This window comes from Pistacia vera, unplaced genomic scaffold (assembly GCF_008641045.1).
Source record: "Pistacia vera cultivar Batoury unplaced genomic scaffold, PisVer_v2 Contig78, whole genome shotgun sequence".
NCBI lineage: Eukaryota > Viridiplantae > Streptophyta > Magnoliopsida > Sapindales > Anacardiaceae > Pistacia > Pistacia vera.
This window is the reverse complement of record NW_022196645.1, coordinates 859,981-881,960: the sequence shown is the minus strand read 5'-3', so window position 1 is coordinate 881,960 and position 21,980 is coordinate 859,981. Positions and strand designations below refer to the sequence as shown.

At 32.8% G+C, this 21,980-nt stretch overlaps 1 protein-coding gene across 1 annotated transcript; it reads right to left on the bottom strand.

The window, feature by feature from the left end:
• Nucleotides 1-1,337: 1,337 nt before the first annotated feature.
• LOC116116706 (homeobox-leucine zipper protein ATHB-12-like) lies at nt 1,338-2,695 on the bottom strand. Its single transcript, XM_031402764.1, has 3 exons — nt 2,270-2,695; nt 1,832-1,978; nt 1,338-1,801 (listed from the first exon to the last, which is right to left on the bottom strand). The coding sequence occupies exons 1-3, from the start codon at nt 2,609-2,611 to the stop codon at nt 1,724-1,726; spliced, it is 567 nt and encodes a 188-aa protein (XP_031258624.1). The 5' UTR covers nt 2,612-2,695; the 3' UTR covers nt 1,338-1,723.
• Nucleotides 2,696-21,980: the final 19,285 nt, after the last annotated feature.

The following is a 21,980-nucleotide window of genomic DNA, read 5'->3' as shown; positions in this document are numbered from 1 at the left end:
CATATGTGATTATAGAGCCCTCACTATCGAGATTTGAAGCACTCGATACCCTCATCACGGTTTTACCATTCTAATGACATACATTATAACATATATTAAATACGAATTACATAATGTAGAAATGATGTTTATTAATTATAAACATTATTACAAGAGTCAACATTTACAAAATGGATTGGCTCTAGAGCACCAATTCTAACAAAAATTAGTATTTTTAGTGTATTTAGGATTTTTTAGATTTAGGATATTTTTAAAACTAGTTTCGATTAACTATATTTGAAAATGGCTGAATCAATTGCCGAATCGAAAAACTGGTTCAGCCACTTTTCTGAATCAAAACTGAACTGGTTTTAAAAAAAAAAACGATTCTTTAGTTCGATTTCGGTTCGGTTTTCTAGTTTGATTCAGTTTTTAGATTTGGTTTCCCACCCCTACCCAACACTAATGTTAGGCTTAATAAATTATTAAATTATGTAAAATATTACAAATGTTTATAAGAAAATAGAAAAGAAACTAATAAATAAATAAAATAAAAATATTGAAAAATAAATATAAAAATGTCCAAAAAATGGAAAAATAAATCTAGAATAATGAAATGTATAAAAAAATAAAAAATAAAAAAATAAACTTCATAAAAATTTTAAAAATTAATACAAATATAAAAAAAATTAAATTAAAATTTTAAACTTGGGAAATATATTTTAGATTGTACCTTTCTTTTTTAGGTTCTTTTAGTTTTTTTTTTTTTAAAGTATTATTAATTTTTCAAAATCTTTAATTATTTCTTAAAATCCTTTTTTATTTAGTATCTAAGATTTTAAGTTAATTATTTTTGTTATATATGAATTTTTTAAATTTTTAATTTTTTTTTTTTTTTACCTTTTTTAATTAAAAATGAGTTGTTAATAAATTCTAGGGTAAATTAGTCAAGTTCAAAATATAATTCAAGTAATTCGTAAATATGTTTGGTAAAATTCAATCAACTCCATATTTGTTCAGTTCTATGTGGTAGTTTCGAATGTTTTTGGGATATAAGGTAGTTTCAAGAGTTTTAGGGGTGTAAATGTATTAACCTTTAATAATTATAAAAAATTAGATGCATTTTACTCTTTACCCTTGATTCTATTAAAACTAACCAAGAAACTTTAGGCGGCTGACACAGGGAGTTGAGAGTAATTACCAATACCATAGGGTGTTAATCGATCGGATTAGGGCAAACCTCGGGAGATTTAAAGTTGATCAATAAAACTAATTAAAAATTAGTGTTGTATACAATTGAAACCTTGTTGCTATATGTTCAGTATTCCAAATTCATATTCCACATCTAATTTCTGAAAAACACCACAAAGGCGCAAAAGAGTCCTAACCATTCATTTATTAATTAAGTACACAGTAAAGTATATGACAAGAGAAGCATAATGAAAAATAAATTAAAAGAAAACCATAAACGAGAGCCTAAATTAAATATAACATTTTTTCATCATAAAAGCTTATTAACTTGGGTTGTGAATTGTAGTTTGCGCTGTGTCATCAGGATCATGTTTAATTTGATTCATAAACTACGATATATAATGATAAATCTAATATCACTCTCTCTTTACGCATTTCAGCTGACTGCCAAACCAAACATGCATGTATCAACTTCCCAAAATTGTATTTTATCAAACAAACATCGTATAATTAATTTATTAACTGTTGAAGATGCGATTTGAAGACCAGTTTTTCAAACCCAGAAGTTTAACCAGTGTGAGTTGGTGCATGATGGATCTAATAGACCAGAAGACTCGAAGCCACCATCAAACTTTTCTGATGATACTGCACAACCATCAACGTTCATTAATCCGGAGTGGCCACTGTCAATGCTATTAGTATTACGCCTCAATTCTTCCTCACACTTGCCTGAACTTCCTTTCAATAAATCCTTGATATCACTATTTCCATCATCAGCTTTTCCAAGGAGCTCATTAACCATCTGCAACTGTTAATAGTAAAAAAGAGTTACATATATTTACTTGCAGAAATTAAATGTTTTGAAACTTTAAGATTCTATCCTTGAAGGCTTAGCCGCATAGTCAGGTCTGGTTTGCTCCCACACGGTCTAGAGTTCGAGATCCCTTATGGGCACTTGCATGATCAAGGGCCACCTCCGCTCCTCAAAGATTGTAGGATTTGACGGGGGGGCACCAATAAGGAAGCCAGACTTGCAGGTGCTAGTGAATTATTTGATTCTCAAGAAAAGAAAAAAAAAAGTTAAGAGGATACTAATTACCTCAGAGAGCAAGGATTCTTTCTCTTTCTTTAAGGATTCAAAACGAGACGCTAAGCTATCATAATTAGCTCTGAGTATTTTATAATCATGCTCAATTTGTTTTGATTTCCATCTAGCTCTTCTGTTTTGAAACCATATAGAAACCTGGCGAGGCTGAAGCTCAAGCTCTCTTGCTAGTTGCAACTTCTTCCTTGGTTCAAGCTTTGTGTCTGACTCGAAGATTGATTCCAGTAATCTGATTTGTTCATCACTGAACCTGCTCTTATTTATTTTATTCTTCTTCTTCTTCGTAATTGACATTTCAGATTTCTCTTCCTCTCTTCTTTGAGTTCGCTCCATCATATTATTTCTCAACTTGTGTGATGAGAAGTCTCTTGTTCAGCTCTATAAGCAACTATAAATAGAAGATATGATAGTTTTTACAACACTTTTTCTTAAGAAATAGGGTGAAAGTGAGGGTTTTATTTTATGTTGTGAGATCTTTAAATATTAAATTCATTTATTTCGTTTCAAAAGTATTAAGTTTATAATTACCGAAAACATCCCTAGAAATATCAAAAACTCCTTTAGAAAATATCAAACACTCCATAACAAAATTATGGAACTATCTTGATAGAGGATATTTTATACTTTTTGAACGAATATTACGAAACAATCTCACAGGAGAAAAGTAAAAGAAACCATTTTGTATAATCATGAATCTAGTGCTGTATACGGATGATTGGTAAAATTGGATGCATTTGTCTTGTAATATTCAAATAAACCAGTCAAATTTTAATTAACACTTCAACTACTACATACGATATTTTTGTATAAGACAGACAAAATTTTCATGACGTACGCAAGTCAATATATGAAATTCTTAACAAGATTTTAAGACAAATCTAACTTATTAACCTGTCAACTTTAATATATATATATATATTATGGTGGGCAATGATTTATCATATTATCTGTAAACAGTTGATTATATTTGCTGCTGTATCAATTTTAATTAAATCATAGATGAATTTGAATTGAATATTGAATGAAATTAAAGCACCCTGGAGTATGGCCTACGTTACATATTTAATTAACGTGAAGGAAGTATCTAAGTTAGAATTTTGATTTGATGGGTCATCTGAACCAATAGAGTTAGATGTCGTATGGCTTTCTCCTTCTAATGACTTGTGGCTTTTGTCTTCTTTATTTACTATTTCTAAACTATATTCCATTTATCATTACTTTTTTCAAGTCTTCTGTCTTTACAACCGTATCTACCATTTTTCCTTAATTGAAACAGAGGAAAAGACAAGAAATAATATTGACAGTTCTGAATATTAGAAGAAGATACTTATACCCTTTTTCGTTTAGCTGTATATGAATTTGCTGCTTTTCATGAATTTCTTTTTGGATTTTGTATTATGTAATTAGTATAGTTAGAAGAATATTTAGCATGCGTCAATCATATTAAAAATATATATATATATTATTCAAAGTTTTGTAACATATTTTGACTTCTTTTTTTGTATGTGTGTATATATATAGTTCGAGTAATTAGATTATTGAAAGATACATGCATGCACTCTTTTTTCAATATTAATTTATGATTTCTCCATTCAGATTGTGAAATAAGCGTTCTTCTAATGCTTTAATTTTTTATTCACTGGTTGCAATCTAAGATGACCAAAATTTGACTTGTAGCGTAGAAAAATTTGCCATTTGTATTTGTACTTCTGCTAGATGATAACAAATTCTCTACTTCAACCAGATAACCTTATTAATGGGTTACAGTTTCTCTTCAACAATATCATAATGATAAAGTAAGAAAAAAATTGAAGTAGAAGATGATGGTGATTGATGCCTGATTGAGTTGTAATATCTTAATCATCAAGGACAAGATGAGGATCGCCTAATATGGACAAATACATGTTTGATTGTTAAGTTAAATCACTGAGCTTTGCTTATATGGCCAATCACGCCAGCTGGCCTTAAGATGAAATTATCTCATTCTTCTTTTGGTTTCTAACATGAGCAATATGGCTGAGTCATTGTCAAAAATTGAATCTAGTCTCATTATCTTCAACGTATCATTATTTAATTAATGGTTGATAAAGTGTAGTTCATGTGTCAATTAAGGAGAATGACCAGATTTCAGGCATCTGGACCCTCATCTTTGACAATTATTCACTAATTAAGGACCCATTAAATCATAGTTATTGAAATGGTTTATTCTTAGTCTGTAATAAATATTGATATATATCCCGACTTTATATCATATAAATACGTAATTTATATATACATTAAAAATACTTACAATTCATTAATTAATACGTAACATTGGGATATTAATTAAATTAGCCAAACATTGGAGTTTTACATAGTTATCTAAATGTTTTATTCATAGTTAGTGATTAATATTGAAATAAATTCCGAGTTAATATATACTAGTATAAACAAGTAATTTGTTTATACTTTAGAAATAATGGCAAATCATTTAATATGCAAAACTTGGGATATAAATTTAGGTTACTAGTTTTCCTTTGGCTTCATCTTTCTTCAATGCTTTTTGTTTTTTTCTTTTTAAAAAAATAAATAAATAAATAAATCACAACAAGGTCTTCATAAAAAAATATATTAAAAAAAAAAAAAAATTGTTCACCTGAAAAGGCAACCAAAGGACGGGGGCTAGTTTGCATCCCGTTGCGGCGGCAGGTCCCAATGACAAGAATAGAAAGAAAGTATTAATTGTAGACTAGAAAATTAAAAACAATTGATTAAACTCTTTACACATAACAAGTAATTTAGGCTGCAAGTTCAGCTTTAAACAAGAAAGGATAAATAATAAATGTAGTATTTTTGCATGCATGTTCCTAATTTGACTTTATTTTAAATTGTATCAAAGTTAATTGGAACAATTTTCAAAGTTAGGTGGTTCCTTTCCTTTTACAAAATTAATTTTAATTACCTTTTACAATCAAGAATTGGGTCATCTCCTCTAATATTTTATCATGTTTGTGTAAATTTCCTTATCTTAAAGACTGCGTGTGAAGGGATGCATCTTCTCAACGATGAACTAGTTCGTGAAAATGACTCTTTAATTTGTCTTCAATCGGCCATGATTCAATTAATTTAATTTCCAATTTGTTAATGTGAATTCCTGTATAAAGTCCAACCTGTTATTGAGTGTCAAACAAAATATTCATGGTGACGTGTTGTCCAACAATATCTGAATTACAAAGGGGAGGATGGTCCATCCACAGTGAGGGAAAGGTACAAGCATTAATATTTTGAGGTTACATTATTTTATTTCTTATTAAATAATATTTATTTAGTGAAGAGAGTAGAGGTGGGCAGGGACCGGTCCCCTACGGGCTCAAGCCTGGGCCCGTTTGGGACTGGTCCCAAATGGGACCAGTCACTCCGATCCCAGGCCCATGAGAAAAATCAGGACTCTAACCAGGCCCTAGGCCTGGTCGGGACTGGTCTTATGGGCCCAGCACCGATCCTAGGACCGGTCCTATGGGCTTGGATAATTTTTTTTCCCCCCTGATTTTTTTTTTATATTTTAGGGGCGAATTAAAGTTTTATAGGGGGTTTTTAGTATTTTTTAGGGGTTGATTAGTAAGTTTCTAAAAATTTAATAAATCTGAAAAAATAATAAATTATTAGTTAATTTTAATTTTTAACATAAATGTAATATTCACATTTCACACATTCATGCTTCACAAATAAACAATTAAATAATTTTTTTAATTAAATTATTCATCTTCAATTTCATCATCAACACTAGTTACATTATTCAAATCTGTATTCCTAAAGAGTTCGAGTAGTTCGGGATCTTCAGGGTGCTGTTGTAGTCTTCTTTCTGTATGAGTCCAATCTCGTAAACACGTTATCACTTCAATCATCTCATCGGTTAAAGAACATCTTCTGTCTTCAACTATCTGACCACTCGTTGAAAATGTTGACTCGAATGTAATTGTAGAAACCGATACAGATAAAATGTCACGTGCCATTTGGGATATCATGGGGAATCAACTTTCATGTTGGTTCCACCATTGAAGAATATCCATGTCAAGTTGCTCCTTCATCGTCATAAAGGTCAGGTTCGCCTGTAGGTAGCGAGTCAGCTCATTTGGTCCATGTATGTACGAGCTGGAGCTTCCACCACGTTCCACATACGCCCACTTGCTCGATCCTTGAGGGGGGGCTACATCAAGGTCCTGATCGCCTCTCCTAGACGTTCCACTTCCACTTCCACTTCCATTGTACCTGTTCTCATATAAAGAAAAAAGCATATCCAATTTGTGTTTAAAGTCAATCAAATAAGACGTATAATCATATCCTAAATGATGGCCTAACTCAGTAATTATACCGTTGACTACGGATAATTTAAACCTAGGATCTAGAAAAAGGCTTAATCTATATAAGAATGGAATATCTAACCAATATCTCTTATATTTTTCTTTCATACTTAAAACAATTTCACTTAAAATGTTATCATGTCTATATTGAGCAAAAGTTTTAGCAATTTGAACTAAAATATCTAACACTAAATTAGTAGTTGGATAATAAATACCACTTAATGTATTAGTAGCATCATAAAAAATTTTAAGAAATGAATAAAAAAGTTCACAAACCGCCCAATCATCATAGCTGACAACTTCCTCTGAATTCTTCCGGTTGACGAAATCTGTAATTTGTTTCGCGGTTGGCAAAGCTTTTTCCAACATCAAGTAGGTTGAGTTTCAACGGATAGGCATGTCTGTACATAACTTCAAAGGTCGAACCGGTGGCTCCTCTTGCTTACAATATTTGATGTACTCCTACCATCTTTTATTGCTACCGCCGACGATAAATCCGATAGCTCTGCGCACCCTCTCCATCTTTGAATGTATAGCATCTAAACCTGTTTTAACTATCAAATTGATGATGTGACAAGCACATCTCTGGTGAAAAAATTTGCCTTCACCATGCAGATCCAATCTCTTTTCAAATAAAGAGATTGTCGCGGTGTTAGCAGCTGCATTATCAAGCGTTAGCGCTACAACTCTATCAGTTAATAAATATTCTTGCAAAACTTCAAGAATTGTAAAATAAATAGTTTCAGCACTATGTAAAATAAATCGTATTTCGAATATGTTATCATATATATCCTTAGAATTGTAGAATCTAGGGTTGTAAGTCGAGCCGAGCCACTTGCGAGCGGCTTAGGCTCGACTCGAAAAAAGCTCGAGCTCGGTTCGATTTTTTGCGAGCCAAGCTTGAGCTTGAGTGGCTCATCTAGAGTGTTGAGCCAAGTTCGAACGTGCCAATACTCTGCTCGACAAGCTTCCGAGCTTCAATGAGCTCAAAAAGGGGTAATATGATAGTTTTACAACTATTAAGGGTATATGAAGTTAGCTAAAAAAGACAAACACACCCATATTCCCAAATCAATTAAATATCGAATTGTAATTAGAATAGAAACAAAAACCCAAAATCATAGAATCTAAGATGATTGTGAATAAGATTATGTGAGAGAAAGCAAGAGAACTAGAAACAGCCCAAGATAATCTAGTCTATGCCCAAACGCCTTCCATCTTCAATTCTCTTCCATCACCTTCTTACCGCAAATGGCCATCTTCCACCTCCACAATTTTCCTATGAAAACAAAAAGATAAAGGGAGGCAGGGAGCCACCTACAACAGAAAATATGATTGATAGCTGTGAAGATGGTGAGGTGTTGGCTAAAAATTAAATCGATTGGTGTTTCCTTTCGTTCGAATCTATTGTGACTTTTGGTGCTTTCATTTTCATAATTGGATCTTCTTCTATGTTTATACCAGAGCTCAAACGGCTAGTTTCAAGAAGTAAGCTTTTGGAAACGACAAGATTTGAGTCTTTAATTTTTGAATAAAACTGAAAGAGTTAAATACATTTTAATTAATGTTGCATTTGACTTGGGAGTTGGGACAAGTTGATTGTGGCACCTCAACAACGCAGTTTTCAAAGAAGGATATTGTTTTTATATTAGAATTTTTTATTAAAACAAAAACTTGTGCAATTGAAGAGAGTTTATTTGGTAGGGGCTCGAGGTTGAAAGAAGACATATCTTACCCCAGCAGTCAAAACAGTCAGCTAAAGCTGCTGAACTTAAGTGCCTGTGTTTGGATCCAAGTGCTTTCTTCATCTGTTCTTTTCTCCTTCTTGAAGGCTCCAAATCAGAGTTTGTAGGTTCAATTGAACAGAGTGAATTAGTTGAAATCAAATTAACAAAACCTAAGCAAGCTCAATTCGAGCTTGAGCTTGAGCCCGAGCTCGAGTACTCGAATTTAGAGACGAATTCAAGCTCACAGAGGTCGAGCTCAAACTCGAGCTCGCTACTGTAGCAGCCGAGCCAAGTTCGAACAACTAGATACTCAACTCGACTCAGCTCGGCTCGATTACAACTCTAGTATTGTGACGAAGGTATCAAGTGCTTTAAATCTTGATTGTAAGAAACCTATGATCAAATTAGATGGTCATTTTAGAAATCATTCATAGCCCTAATATTATTCTAAAGTAAGGACACAGATAATATGATAAGACTATCATAGTGTTGAACAACCCTATCGAAAGATAGTAACAGATCTTGCATGTTAAAGTTGTTTGGTGACAACTTGGTGCAACGCATGGGTGCTTGTAGTTGACAAGTTCACTAAACTAACCAACCAAAGGATTCTATATAGATGGTAGCCCCAATGTCTATGGAATATATCCTCCAACGGATGGTGGTGCATGTGATCCTTAGACTTGAGGTCACCAGAACGTCGTGTATAAATATCGATGTAGTTTAACGCTGGCCTAACGTAGTCCTATTTAGGGTTATCAGTACGAGAGTGATTGGCTACATTGAGAAGTACACTATGGCTATGGTGGATCGACACAAGATTCATCACTCTTGGGTACGAGAGAATTTATCTCGCTGAGTAATTCGATAAATGACAATGACCGCAAAACTATGGTCACAGTGGAATTGAGTCGGTGCTCAAGTTCAATTAAGTCGCTAGTTTGAATTACTTGATACAAACATATCAAGGTAGTATATTTGAAGTTGACATTATTTCTGTACTTCAAACCTTGATGAGATAATAGTTGATGAAAAGATTCGATTACACAGTAATCGTATAGTTGACAGGTAGTTGATATGCTGAATCTGAATCTATTGGGTGGCCATGATGCTTAGCTAGAGATCAATATGGGTCACTGTGTAATGAAATAATTGATTGAGTGTCAATTACGATAATACCCACTACTGATATGATAAGGTGCCTACAAGTAACACACTTAAAAGACAAATCAAAGAAGATTTGGAATAAGGGCAATTTCGTCATTTCAAGGCAAAAGGGTATTTTGGTAGTTCTTATGATGCAATTAAATTTGCTAAAGGTTGTCGCTTGGAAGTTTGTTGTCTATGTCCAATTTTAATATTGGATTTTAATTTGTTATTTTATGATTAAAGCAATAATAATGAAAAACCAAAACAACCTTTTCTTGGACACTAAGTAAAGTCTAATTATTTATTTATAAATAATGGATATTAGTGAGAATATTCTTTGAAATATACCAAGAGAATATTAGTGTTAGGGTTTGCCTATAAAAATGGGCCATTTGCCTATAAAAAGGGGCCTTAACCCTTATTTCCCAATTAACTCATTCTTGTCTCCCAAGCTAAAAGTTGTAGAGAGAAAATTTCCTAGAAAAGTTTCTTCCCTTTTTCTTCTTTGAACCTTCACTCTCAATAGCAAATTGATTGTGTGGATATTCTTGTCTTTGTGTGGATCACCGTTCGTTCACTTTTCCTCTTGAAGTGCAAGCATTTTCTACAATCAAAAAATCGGTGGAGCCTCCAATCGAAGGTTTGATTATAACGATTCTTTAATCCTTTATATATATTTGTTTTGAATAGGTTATTAACATCAACCTATGGTCTGGGATTAAATGGGTTTTGAATAAAATTTTTGTTTATTATTCCGCACTTTATACGATTAAATCCCTACAATTGAGTTGGGCTGGGCCAGCAAAAACCCGAGGGTATGAATTCACCCGATATGAGTCATATGACCCACAGTTTGACATGGGTCACTGTAGCAACCTGTCAATCCAGTTTTGGGGAAAAACTGGGTCAACTCTTCTCTTACCCTCGGCTTTTATTTGTTAAAATTCCATTTCTGTTCACCATTTTTTCATTCTATCGAGCCCTAACCCTATTTTGTCTCTTCCATTGCCAATTTCTCCATTTCGTCTTCATTTCATCTATTCACTTCTTCATTTTATCATCATGTCATCTTTAGCTTCAATCGCCGCCCGAGGTACCCATCTTTATTTCATCTTTCTTTCGATCAATTAATCTCTTGATGTATGTTTGATTAATGTTGGGTGTGATGCGATTCTATGTTTTTTGTCATGTGATCGTCGATAACGACTTGACTGGAGGTGCGTGTTTTGTATTTCTGTTTGGTTCTTGGGAATCTTTTGAAATACGTGTAATGGTTAAGTTTGTGAAGCTCCGTGGTGAAGGTGAGGAGGATTTATATATATAGGATTATGTGGATATGTTTGTTTGAAGAAAATATTGAAGAGTTGTGTGAGTTTGATTTGGATTTTTATGTTATTGAGCTAGTGAAGTCGCCTGGTTAAGCTGTTGTGATTGACATGTGATTCTGTGAATCAATGTTCACTTTGGTTGTTTATGCCTTCGTTTTCAAAAGATTTTGATGACATTGTTGAGTAAAATGAACTGTAGGCTCAATTGAAAATTTTTATTTTATGAAAATCTTTTGGACGCGGAAATGCTGATTTTTTTTTTTTTCCCTTTTTTTGGTAAAACATTTGCAAACTCCTTGGGCAAGAAATTTGTAAAAAATTTATTATATCTCTAATTAATGTTTAAGTTGACTTGCTGGAACGATTAATGGTTCGACATCATATTGTAAAAATTTAAAACAGTAGTTCAAATCCTAATATTTGCAATTAATTTGATAAAAAATTAATTGTTTTGTCATAATAAATATATATGCATTTGATTATTAAGACATGATGATGTCACTGGTTGAACTGGCTGGTTGGACTGGTTCAACCAGTCAACCAGGACCCAACCACTTTGTCAGGTTTCACCCCGGGTTGGCTATTAGAATATTGGTTTTTTCGCTTCGTCTGCAATTTTTTCAGATTGTCTTGCTCTTCTAGGGTGCTCTTCTTTTCAGTTTTCAAGTGAATAATGAATCTTTTTTTTTTTTTCAAATTTTAAGAAGTTGTATAAATTGAATAAATATAATGGTGTTTTTCTGGAAATCAGCAAAAATGGAGCAGGGAAAGTGCCTAAACTATGGTGGATTGTAGTTGTGGTGACTAAGGTTTCCTTGAGTTTTGATCATAGGGGTGTGTTTCCTAGATTTCAAACTTGTAGGGATTGACATGTAATTTCTCATAGGTATGTATGTCAAGTTTTAAACTTGATAGATATGTTGACGTCCTCGCTCAGACCGACTGGTTGAACCGATTGGACCGAGCAACCCCAAAACCGGCTCCTTGATCAGGTCAAGGGGTAGTCCAGGTTTTAGAACATTGATTGATACACCAATTTTTATATAGAAGGCTGGAAATAAGTGATAAAAAATTAAATTAAAAGAGATAAATAAGAGAAAATAAGATAATTAAGAGTGAATTCAATGAAGTGATTTATATGAAATAAATAATTAAAAAAATAACATGGAAACTAAAAGGAGTATAAATATATTTAAAAAAATAATAATTAAAATAAAAGAGACTTATACGAGATAAATATCCATTAAAATAATAAGGATAAATATGATTGCAAAAAATAATGTAGACACAATAGCGAGTATGTACATTGGATAGAATAATTAATTAAAAAGAGGCTTACATCAAAAAGTGTTGGCGAAGAATATCCTTTGAAAGTTTTTTTGAATAATCTATATATCAAATAAAATCATAAAACAAATATTTTTATCAAGATAAATGCTAAAATAAAGAATAATATCGGGACTGAAATTCTTTCATGTCCAGGACTGTTTGTAGGGGGAAGAGCTTGAATCCTTATATAAAATGGCTTTAACCATGACAAAGCCATTTTCGAACATAGCCTTATGTATTAATTTAACCTATTGTGATAATACTATGAAGAAGAAGAGGAAAGAAATTTCCTAACAAAAAGAAAAGGGAAGCAACATTGTATGTACCTGAGAGCTCCATGCTTTTGATCCGTGTGCGGATTTGATGAACACTGAAATGAATAGAGAATATCATATGACAAATTTGCTAGAATCCTTATCATCAGACGTTACATTCGCAATTAATTCTTCTTAAAATGGATTTTTATTAAAGCAGAAAGTAGAATCCTGATTTTCTTTGTTCCAAATCCAATGCAAAAGTAATTAGTTTTTTATTTTTATTAAAATGGATTCACATGTCGATATGAACGATCTTGTAACCTCCCACTCCATTTTTTCTCCCCTTGCTTATTTACAAATTTATCCTTGTTTAATATAGGAGATTGGGGATGTTTTAACAAATAAGCAGGGGTCGTTAGCAAAATTCTTAACTCGTAAGCAATCCATGATATGTAGGCCCATTAAGTAGGAAAATATCACTTGTAGTATCCAATATTTTAGGTAATATATCTTGTGTACAGGGTTATTGAGTTTTTCTTATTCGGTCACATGTCCTTTTTTTTTTTTTTTTTGAAGAATAAAGAATACATCCTAAGATAGAGACAACCCTGCAGAGCCGACTCCTGGACATGCCCAAGAGCCACGCCTAACAAAAGGAACAAAAAGTCCAAGGATAAACAATCCTAACCCAACACTTAACAGCACCCACAAAGAGCAAGGAGCGACAACCTTGGGGGCAAATAGCCCATCCCTTTACACGGGCAGCACAATCACCCCAAGAGTAAACCTATACACTGCTGCCCACTCCAGATAGCACTACACAAAAAACAATAACTGCACTTCCTAGAGAAAATACACAGGATACACAAGCAGAAATCCCAAAGCAGCAGCAAAAATTAACCACCAACTTTTCACCAGACCCCTCCTCACACATATACCTTGCATTTAAATGTGTATTTGGTCCTGGTAACCATGAAAAACACAGAGAAAACCTGCTGGAACTGCCAGAAGCTGTAATGCCCCTCACTGCCAACCCAAACAGCACACACTGCAACATCAGACCGCAATAAAAACAGCCTTCACATTTGCTGCTTTGCAGTTTTGTTCCTCCTCCCTATCTTTATCAGACATACAATGGTAATCAGCAACACTAGCAAAACAAAGACCTTTCTGGAGGGCCGCCACTTCATCCACATTGCAACCCCTAGAAAACCGCCAGTACCAGCAGGAACCTCCAAAACAAGAGGCAAAAACCAAACGCCAGTGACCCCATATAGGGCCTTGCCAACATCAAATAAACCATTTCCGCAAAGGTTACTCCACCCAATAAAAAAAGTCACAAACCAGGGAGTATTCCATTTACACCACCACAATCTACATGCAAGATCACTAAAGCAGAGCATTTTAACGTTAACAATGTCTTGGGCCTCCTGCCCATTCATTAAATCAACATCAGTCATTAACCCAAAATCCATCTTTATAATGACAGTCCTTCAGTCAACATCAGTCCTCCATTTATTTCTCAACATGGCATATGAGTTTTGGGGTGGCACATTTTAGCTTATGATTTTGTCGTTGGATTTCAGAACAAAAATTGTTGGAGTCCCATACCAATTAGGCACGTTTAAGCTTACTGCTTACTGGTTTATAAGAAGGGTTCAACAAGGCCTTATTAAGTGAAGAGTCAAGTTCATCTCAAATTCTATCATGGTATCAGAGTTAAACTCTAGTTGAGTTAAGTACTTGACCAGTGGGTGAGGAGGCATGACCTAACATATGGGTTAACCGTGAAGAGGAGTGTTGGAGTCTCACATTAACTAAGCACACTCAAGCCTATTACCTACTGATTTATAAGAGGGAGTAATCCTCTCATTCAACAAGACCTTATTGGGTGAGAAGTCAGACCGGCCTCAAATTCTATCAAAAATCATTTATTATCATGGAACTGATCTTCAACTACACCCAAGGTTTACAATCAGATAGGGAACCTTAATGATCTTCAACTACAGACTTTTCTTAAGTCAGGTATGATTTGGGAAGAATCTTTCGGCAAACAAAGCTGAAAATCAAAAGTCTGCAGTTTATTTTTATGCCTCTGTTTATGCAGAAAACTTCCCAGAAAATTTCACTTTTAGAGGAATAAACAGAGGAATTGATAGTGTTATTAGTCACCAATATTCTAAATTTATAATCACATTCATTTAATGAAATAAATACATCTGGATATATTACACCTTCCATCATCACTTTATAGTGGGAATAATTTGATTGATGCCTATTAATGGGGAAGAGACAAAAGGAAATAATTCAACCTCATTAAGCATTTTTTTAATCAGGATAAAAGTTTAGTTTATTCGTGATCGTACTATATGTGCATTATAGATTGTTAACAGTTGACTTCACTTCAAATGAAAAATTGGATTGACAAAGATGATAAAATATATATTAAAGAAATAATCAACCAAAAGTACATAATCAAAAGGATCATATGTATTATTACACTAGAATCTAGTAATACGGGTGCAATCGGAGGAAAAAGCCTACTATTTGGTGACGGAAGAAACCGTTTGTATGAAAATGAGGAGGAGGAGAGAACAACGGCTCCAATGACAGAGATGATGGCCCATGGAGGGTTGTGAAGTACTTATGTTTTAAAGTTGCATTCTGCTTGTGCCAAGAGGATTTGCAGTAGGCGTTTGGATCTTCAATAAGACCTGAGTAGTAGAAATTTTCAGTATCCACCGTTGTCTCTTTCAGGTTATGAAAAAGAATTGAAACTCCTTCACTATCCCATAGCCTATTCTCAATAATTCCGTTCTGCGCAAGTATTTCCACATCTTTTGACAAGGTAATCATTCACATGGTTGGTTGCACAATTCAATACCTGAAAGCCCTGAATATTTCTGAATAAAGATTCAGTTCTCGTGCTTATTACTAGTTTTGGAATTTCCAGAATCCCTCTTCCGAATCTTATGTCAAATAAATTGTTACTTGACTCCAGCCTGTTGAAGTTCCGTTATAGTGGGCGTGACTAGAGTTTTGAGTTTAACATTTTGTTTGGATGTCTGATCCGGTGGCTGAAGACAAATTCTTATCAAATCAACAAAATGTTCTGCTTCATGGAAGTGCTTTTCTAACGACTCATCCTCTATCAAGAGATCTTCATACTTCCCTTTCCAAAGCATACGTGTGTATTGTCCCTCGTAAATGTTAGATTGCATTCCTCTTTTGGCTAGATTAAACGAGTCTAAGCTGATTTTCTAGAAGACACATGTCACTTTCTACATCATATCTCATCCATGGTTTTGTAAATATTCGATCGACACCAGTATTCTATTTATGATGGCCGATGACAGAATCCAATAAAATCATTTTTACAAAATCATCACGTCCAAGCTTAATGGTTTCGGCATAACAATTTCGCAATCTTGGTTCCTTTTCCTTTATAAATGTAAGAAAATCTTCCATCGTTACGTTGGTTCGTTTAAGAAAATCTTGAAAGTATCTTCTTTTAAACTCTTCCATAGCCTACCATGGTGAAACGGCCCAATGGAGACAACTTTCGGAGTGTAGAGCACTTCATTTAACTTACATATCCTCTGAGGAACCCTATAAATGCAGCATTCATCGGATGAAGGATACAATACTTGGAACTCTTTTCTCAATGAAGTCGCTAAAATCAAGAGATGTAAGATCTTTGCAATTGGTCATCTTTATCTTTTTGCTGTAATCGGAACATCATCATTGTGAATTAGTAATAATTTAAAAAAAATAATAATAATAAGTAAAATGTATAATTTGAAGTACAATGATTTGATGATCACATGATATTAAATGTCCAAAGTGGTAGATAATATGCAGTTCTTATAGTTACCCTATAAGGATATATCTTAAATAAAAATTGATACTATATGCAGTGGTGGATCTAGGAATTTCACTCGATGGAGGTAAAAAATAAACAAATTAAAAATTAAAACCAACCATAACCATATTTTTTTTTCATTACAACGGCCTTAAAAAAAAAGTTACAAAATACAAATAAATATCTTCAACAAACACAATTTTTGTAAAATAAAAACATTTTTTCTACGATTGTCCTCGACGAGTTTTCATATTCTGAAAATGTTAGATAATCATCTCATCGTTAATTGTATCAAATACATCTTTTTCAATATAGGTGACCAAGCAATCATTCATCCATTGATCTCTCATTCGATTGCGTAACCAACTTTCGACAAGATTTATTACAGAAAAAACTCTTTCAACAATCGCAATCGCAACTGATAAAACCAATGCAAGTTTCACAAACTTATACACCAACGGATACAAAATGTCTTTCTTAAATCGAACTAAATTCTTAACCAAATCATCAATTCCTTGTAACTCAACAAATTCATCACAAGAACGCATGTCAATAACATAAGTCTCCGTCTGATTCTCAATTACATGCAAACTCATCAGCTCTTATTCCTTTTATTTTCACTCCTAATAAAACTTTTAAAAACTAACAAATTCTCTTGCATAAAAATAAAAATCACCAAAAATATGTAATATATATATTAGGATTAAAAACTGGGTTTTACAAAAACCAAATCCAAACTTATCGTGGGGGCGTTCCGTTCCCAAAATTTAAATAAATCTAAACTCTTTTAAAAATTGAGTGGGGGTTGTGGTCCCCACTCGTCATTCATTGTATACTAAATACTATATTAAACTAATCCAAAATAATTAATTTTTAAATTCATATGAAATCATCTTTTATTTACTAAAAATAAATTACTTTTATGATCTATAAAACCAATCAATAAACTTCTACTCAAATACTAGAACATAAACAAAGATAAATTATGAAATATTTATTATTCTATAATTATGTAATATTATAATGATAAAAATATATAAAAAGAATACTTATTCATCAAAAAAATTATAATGAATATACTTAGAATAACCTCACATCGATAAGTTTTTGTATTGATGATAGTCTAGACCACCCAAGTCCATAGAAAGAGTATATTTTCTATTTAAAGTAATTCAATTCGCTACTATAAATTTTAATATCTATTTGAATAAATTACAAATAATAAAAATAATATATTAGAAGAGCATAATTAAATCCAATCATGAATAAAAATGCAAAAATAATTATTGGAATATATGAAAATAAAACTGAATACTCTTATATATATAGAAGCTAATTAATTTAACTTAATAATATTAACAAAGATGTGCAAGAAGAATGAACGTTTTTTCTCCTTCTATTCCTGTGCAATGTGCAAGAGAATTTATTGTATCGGGTCTTCCAAATGCTAAAATGAACCTTACTACACTTATCGATTAAACTACCGATTTTGACCCACTGCCCAATTATCCAAATCTCAAAATTTAACTCAATTCACATGAGTCAGTATGTCAAATCGATAGTTTAATCGATAACTTTAGCATTATTGTTTTAATGTTATTGCATACTTACAATTTTGTGATTAAGATCCTGAGGCTTCAAATTACACTACTTCTCCCTGTAACCAGTGATGCACAAAAACACTGAAAGCCCAAAATTGTAAAAAAAAAAAACTGTAAGATGATGAAATTTTGAAGTTCAGGAAACAGCCTTGATAGCATCTGGTTCTAAAATGGTATCTATTTATAAGATGAGCATTTCATAAACTACCAAATTAAAGTTAAGAGAAAAATGAAACAATTAATTTGACTGGTGGTTCGTTTCCTTATTACATTGTTGATTCTGAAGTCTTTTTTAATTAAAAAAAAAACAATTAGTCGTCATGATTAGGGATGGGCATAATACCTGCCCCGAACGGGGAGGAGTTTCCCCGGGGTATTCGGGGTTTGGACAGGGCCCAAGCCGAAGATAGGTCCCTGAATTCAGGGACGGGCCAAGAACTGAATTGATCTAGTTTTATAGAATAACAAATTATAATTGTGTGAGTATATATGAAATCATATACAAATGAGTAATAAATAAAACTAGATTAAATATAATAAATCATTATAAATATTTGTAATACATAATAAATATGTTATATATGTATAATGTATCATTTGATATATATAATAAATATTGTATATATGTATAATGTATCATTTGATATACATAATATATATGTTATATATGTATAATGTATATAACATATATATATGTTATACATTATACATAATATGTTATTATCTATAATCATATGTTAATACATAATATGTATGTTATACATGTATAATGTATCATTTGATATTTTGATTGATTATAATAAATTAATAAATCATTATAAATTTTTCTTGGTTCCTTGTTGAAGCATTATTTCAATTCCATTACCTAATTGCCCTTGTTATATAATGGAAACTATTTATTTAGAATTTATTATAATATATTATGGTAGCTATTTATTTATAATTTATTATAATATATATGATACCCTTGGGCTTTTAGGTCGAGGCTAGAGACAGGGGTCCTCGGCCTCGCCTGGCCCTTGTCCATCCCTAGTAATGATAATTGAACTAATATAAGGTAATAAAATTTGACTCATAGCTAACTTGTTTACTTCCTTATTTGTACAATTTTTTTTTTATATACGACAAAATGGTGTTAGCTTTACCTAAGTTTTCTTGTACATTTATGTATAAATCTAGAAGGTGATTCTAATTTACATGTTAGTTTTTCACAAAAACATGTAAATATAACATTTTTAAAGTATCTAAAATTCAATAATTTTTAGTAATGTGATAATTATTAGCTAGAAACAATAAATTTATAAACAAATTAATTTTGCTGTGTAGTTATGCCCCTGTTATTTTTTATGAAAAACCCAAAAATTAAAATAATTAAAGACTAAGCTTTGATAATGAATCAGTCATCCCACTTTATTTGCTTCAAGAGATCAATTAGGAGAAAAAAAAAAAAAGTAAACACTTGAATAAGCATGGATGAAGAATAACATTTGAATAAGAAAATACTATTTAAGTAACTCACAACTCTCGAGTCAACGACACATGTTAAAATTATAATAAATAATAATTCCAACTGGTACTTTAAATTATTTCATAAATAATAACTATGTATCTATCATTTATTTATTTTTTTATTTTTTTTTTTTAATGACCGAGGTGCAAACTGACCTCAACTAATTTTCAGAACCCGAGACCTATTGAACACCCTACAAGTCTAATATTTTTTTTTTTTTTTTTTTTTTTTGAGAAGATTTAGGTGCCAGGGCTGCAAGCTGACCTCAACTAATCCCTGAGACTCAAAGTCCATTGAATACCCTACAAACTCAATGCTTCAAGGTAAGCCACAAATGGGATAAGTAGCCTCAAGGTGGTTCGAACCAAAAAAAATAATGAAATAAGCAAACATTTTTTACTATCAGACCAACCCCTTAGGGTTTATGCAATCTCTTTCATTGTCCCTAAACTATATCAAATTGACAACTGTAATTTTGTTCTAGAAAATTGGGAATGGATTTATCCTTAAAGCCCAAGCCAAGTTTCTCTTCTATGCATTTAGGAGTTTAATCTCCGCTAAATGATGGGGAAGTTGGCAAATGTCTTTAAACTTAGATATTGGGTACGTTTGGTTCATTATTTTGAATAGAATTTTGGGAATAATATTGGATAGTTAAATAGGGGAGTATTACGAGATAAAATTTAAAAATTTATAAAAAAGCCCATAGGTTTACTAATTTAATTAAACACCCCAACATATAAAATGACAAAAATACCCCTATCATCTGCAATGCCAGATTCCCGCCACCACCGTCGAAATCTGGCTGAAAAATCGCGTTACGACACAAACCGGTCAGATCTATGTCGTAACGCATCATTATGGCCTTTTTCGGCCAAATCTACGGCCTGCTATGGCAGTCAACGGCCGGAAAAGGCCAAAACGATGGCCATCTTTGATCGTCAGCGATGGCCAAAGATATAGCCATCGTTGACCCTCAACGACGACCGTTTCTTTGGCCGTCACTTTCGGCCAGATCGGTGAATTACCAACTATCTCCGGTCGGTAATTCACCGTTGTGGAAGATTCCGGCTACCACCGATGGTGGTTGCCAGAAAACTTTTTTTTTAGGAGGTATTTAATGAAATTAATAACCTTATAGGGTCTAAAAGTAATTAAAAAAAATTGAGTAATATTTCTAGAATAATGTGCCAAAAATTATTTGGAGAATAGGGTTGGGAATATGGACAGGAATAATGAACCAAACATGACCATTATTTTCTTATATTATTTTTTGTTAAGGTTTAATCTCTGCTAATGGCGGGAACCCGGGTATCCATCGATTTCGACTCCGACCAGTTTTTTTTGCACATCCCTAATAAACACCCTCGTTATGTTGACTTTTGTTGATTTAGACGAATGTCGTATTGACGCTATTTGGGTTGTCAGGTGACTTATAAGCCTAGTTAGTAAATACGCGTTTTATACGCGAATTATACGCTCAGCCGTATAATTCGCGTATAAAACGCGTTTTAACGTATGTTATAAAAATTGCCGAATTATACGCGTATAATATGAATACCCGTATAATTCGCGAATTATACGCGTATAATTCGTGAATTATTCGCGTATTATTGCAAAAAAAAAAAAAAAAAGACCTATTGCTCACCCCAAAACGACGTCGTTTTAGGGGGTTTAATTCAAAATTACACGGTATCTCTTCTCTTCTTCAGTTCTTCTCCTTCCTCAGTTCTGCGATGGATGACATTTTCAGCTTTTTTTCCTCAGATCTTCGACGTTTTCAGCTTTTCTGCCAATACTTCTCCTTCCTCAGCTCGGACGGCGAACTGGTTGAGATTTTAACGGGTTTGTGTTTGTGTTTGGGGGAGAAGAATAAATTTGTGGAAGGCGAACTGGTTGAGGGTTTTAACGGGTTTGTGTTTTTGTTTGGGGGAGAAGAATAAGTTTAAAGAAAGGAAAGTATTGGCAGAAAAAATAACCTGTAAAGCAGATGCCATTGTTGGAACTCTGGAAGAAGCAGTTGGCTTTGTGGGTGAGACCGTGAGACACTGAGAGATGATTTGATTGAAGAAGAGAGAGAGAGGGGGGTTTTCAAGATGGGTCACGGGTGTTTAATTTGTGTTTGTGGTGGATTTCAACACTCAACACTGTAACTGTAGATTGCGTTTTATAATTCTATTGCATAAACAAAACAAAAAAATGTATATATATTTTCTATTGGTGGGATAGAACAAGACATGGGGTGGGATAGAACAAGACATGGGCCTGGGAATTTGTTAAGGCAAAGAAAAAATTAACGTTACCATAGGCAAAAGCAAAAGCAAAAGATTTAATTTAAGTCAATGCTGAGATACATTAATAATTAGTCCATAAAAATATCAAAACTAGGATTAATATTACCGTATTTTTCAAAATGTATTATTGATAATATACCGTATTAAACCCGTATATACCCGTATCGTATTTTTTCCGTATCCGAATTTTATGACCGAATTTTTATAAACGTATTTTTTACTGTTTGCCGTATTATACCCGTAAAATTTCCGTACCATTTTTTTGCCGTACCCGTATTTACTAACTAGGCTTATAAGTTCTCTAGGAA

Coding starts and splice junctions, on each gene's coding strand:
- LOC116116706 (XM_031402764.1), bottom strand. CDS start 2,611: ATGATGGAGCGAACTCAAAGAAGAGAGGAAGAGAAATCTGAAATGTCA. Junction 1,979..2,269: donor AAGAATCCTTGCTCTCTGAG/GTAATTAGTATC, acceptor TACTATTAACAG/TTGCAGATGGTTAATGAGCT. Junction 1,802..1,831: donor GCCACTCCGGATTAATGAAC/GTTGATGGTTGT, acceptor TCATCAGAAAAG/TTTGATGGTGGCTTCGAGTC.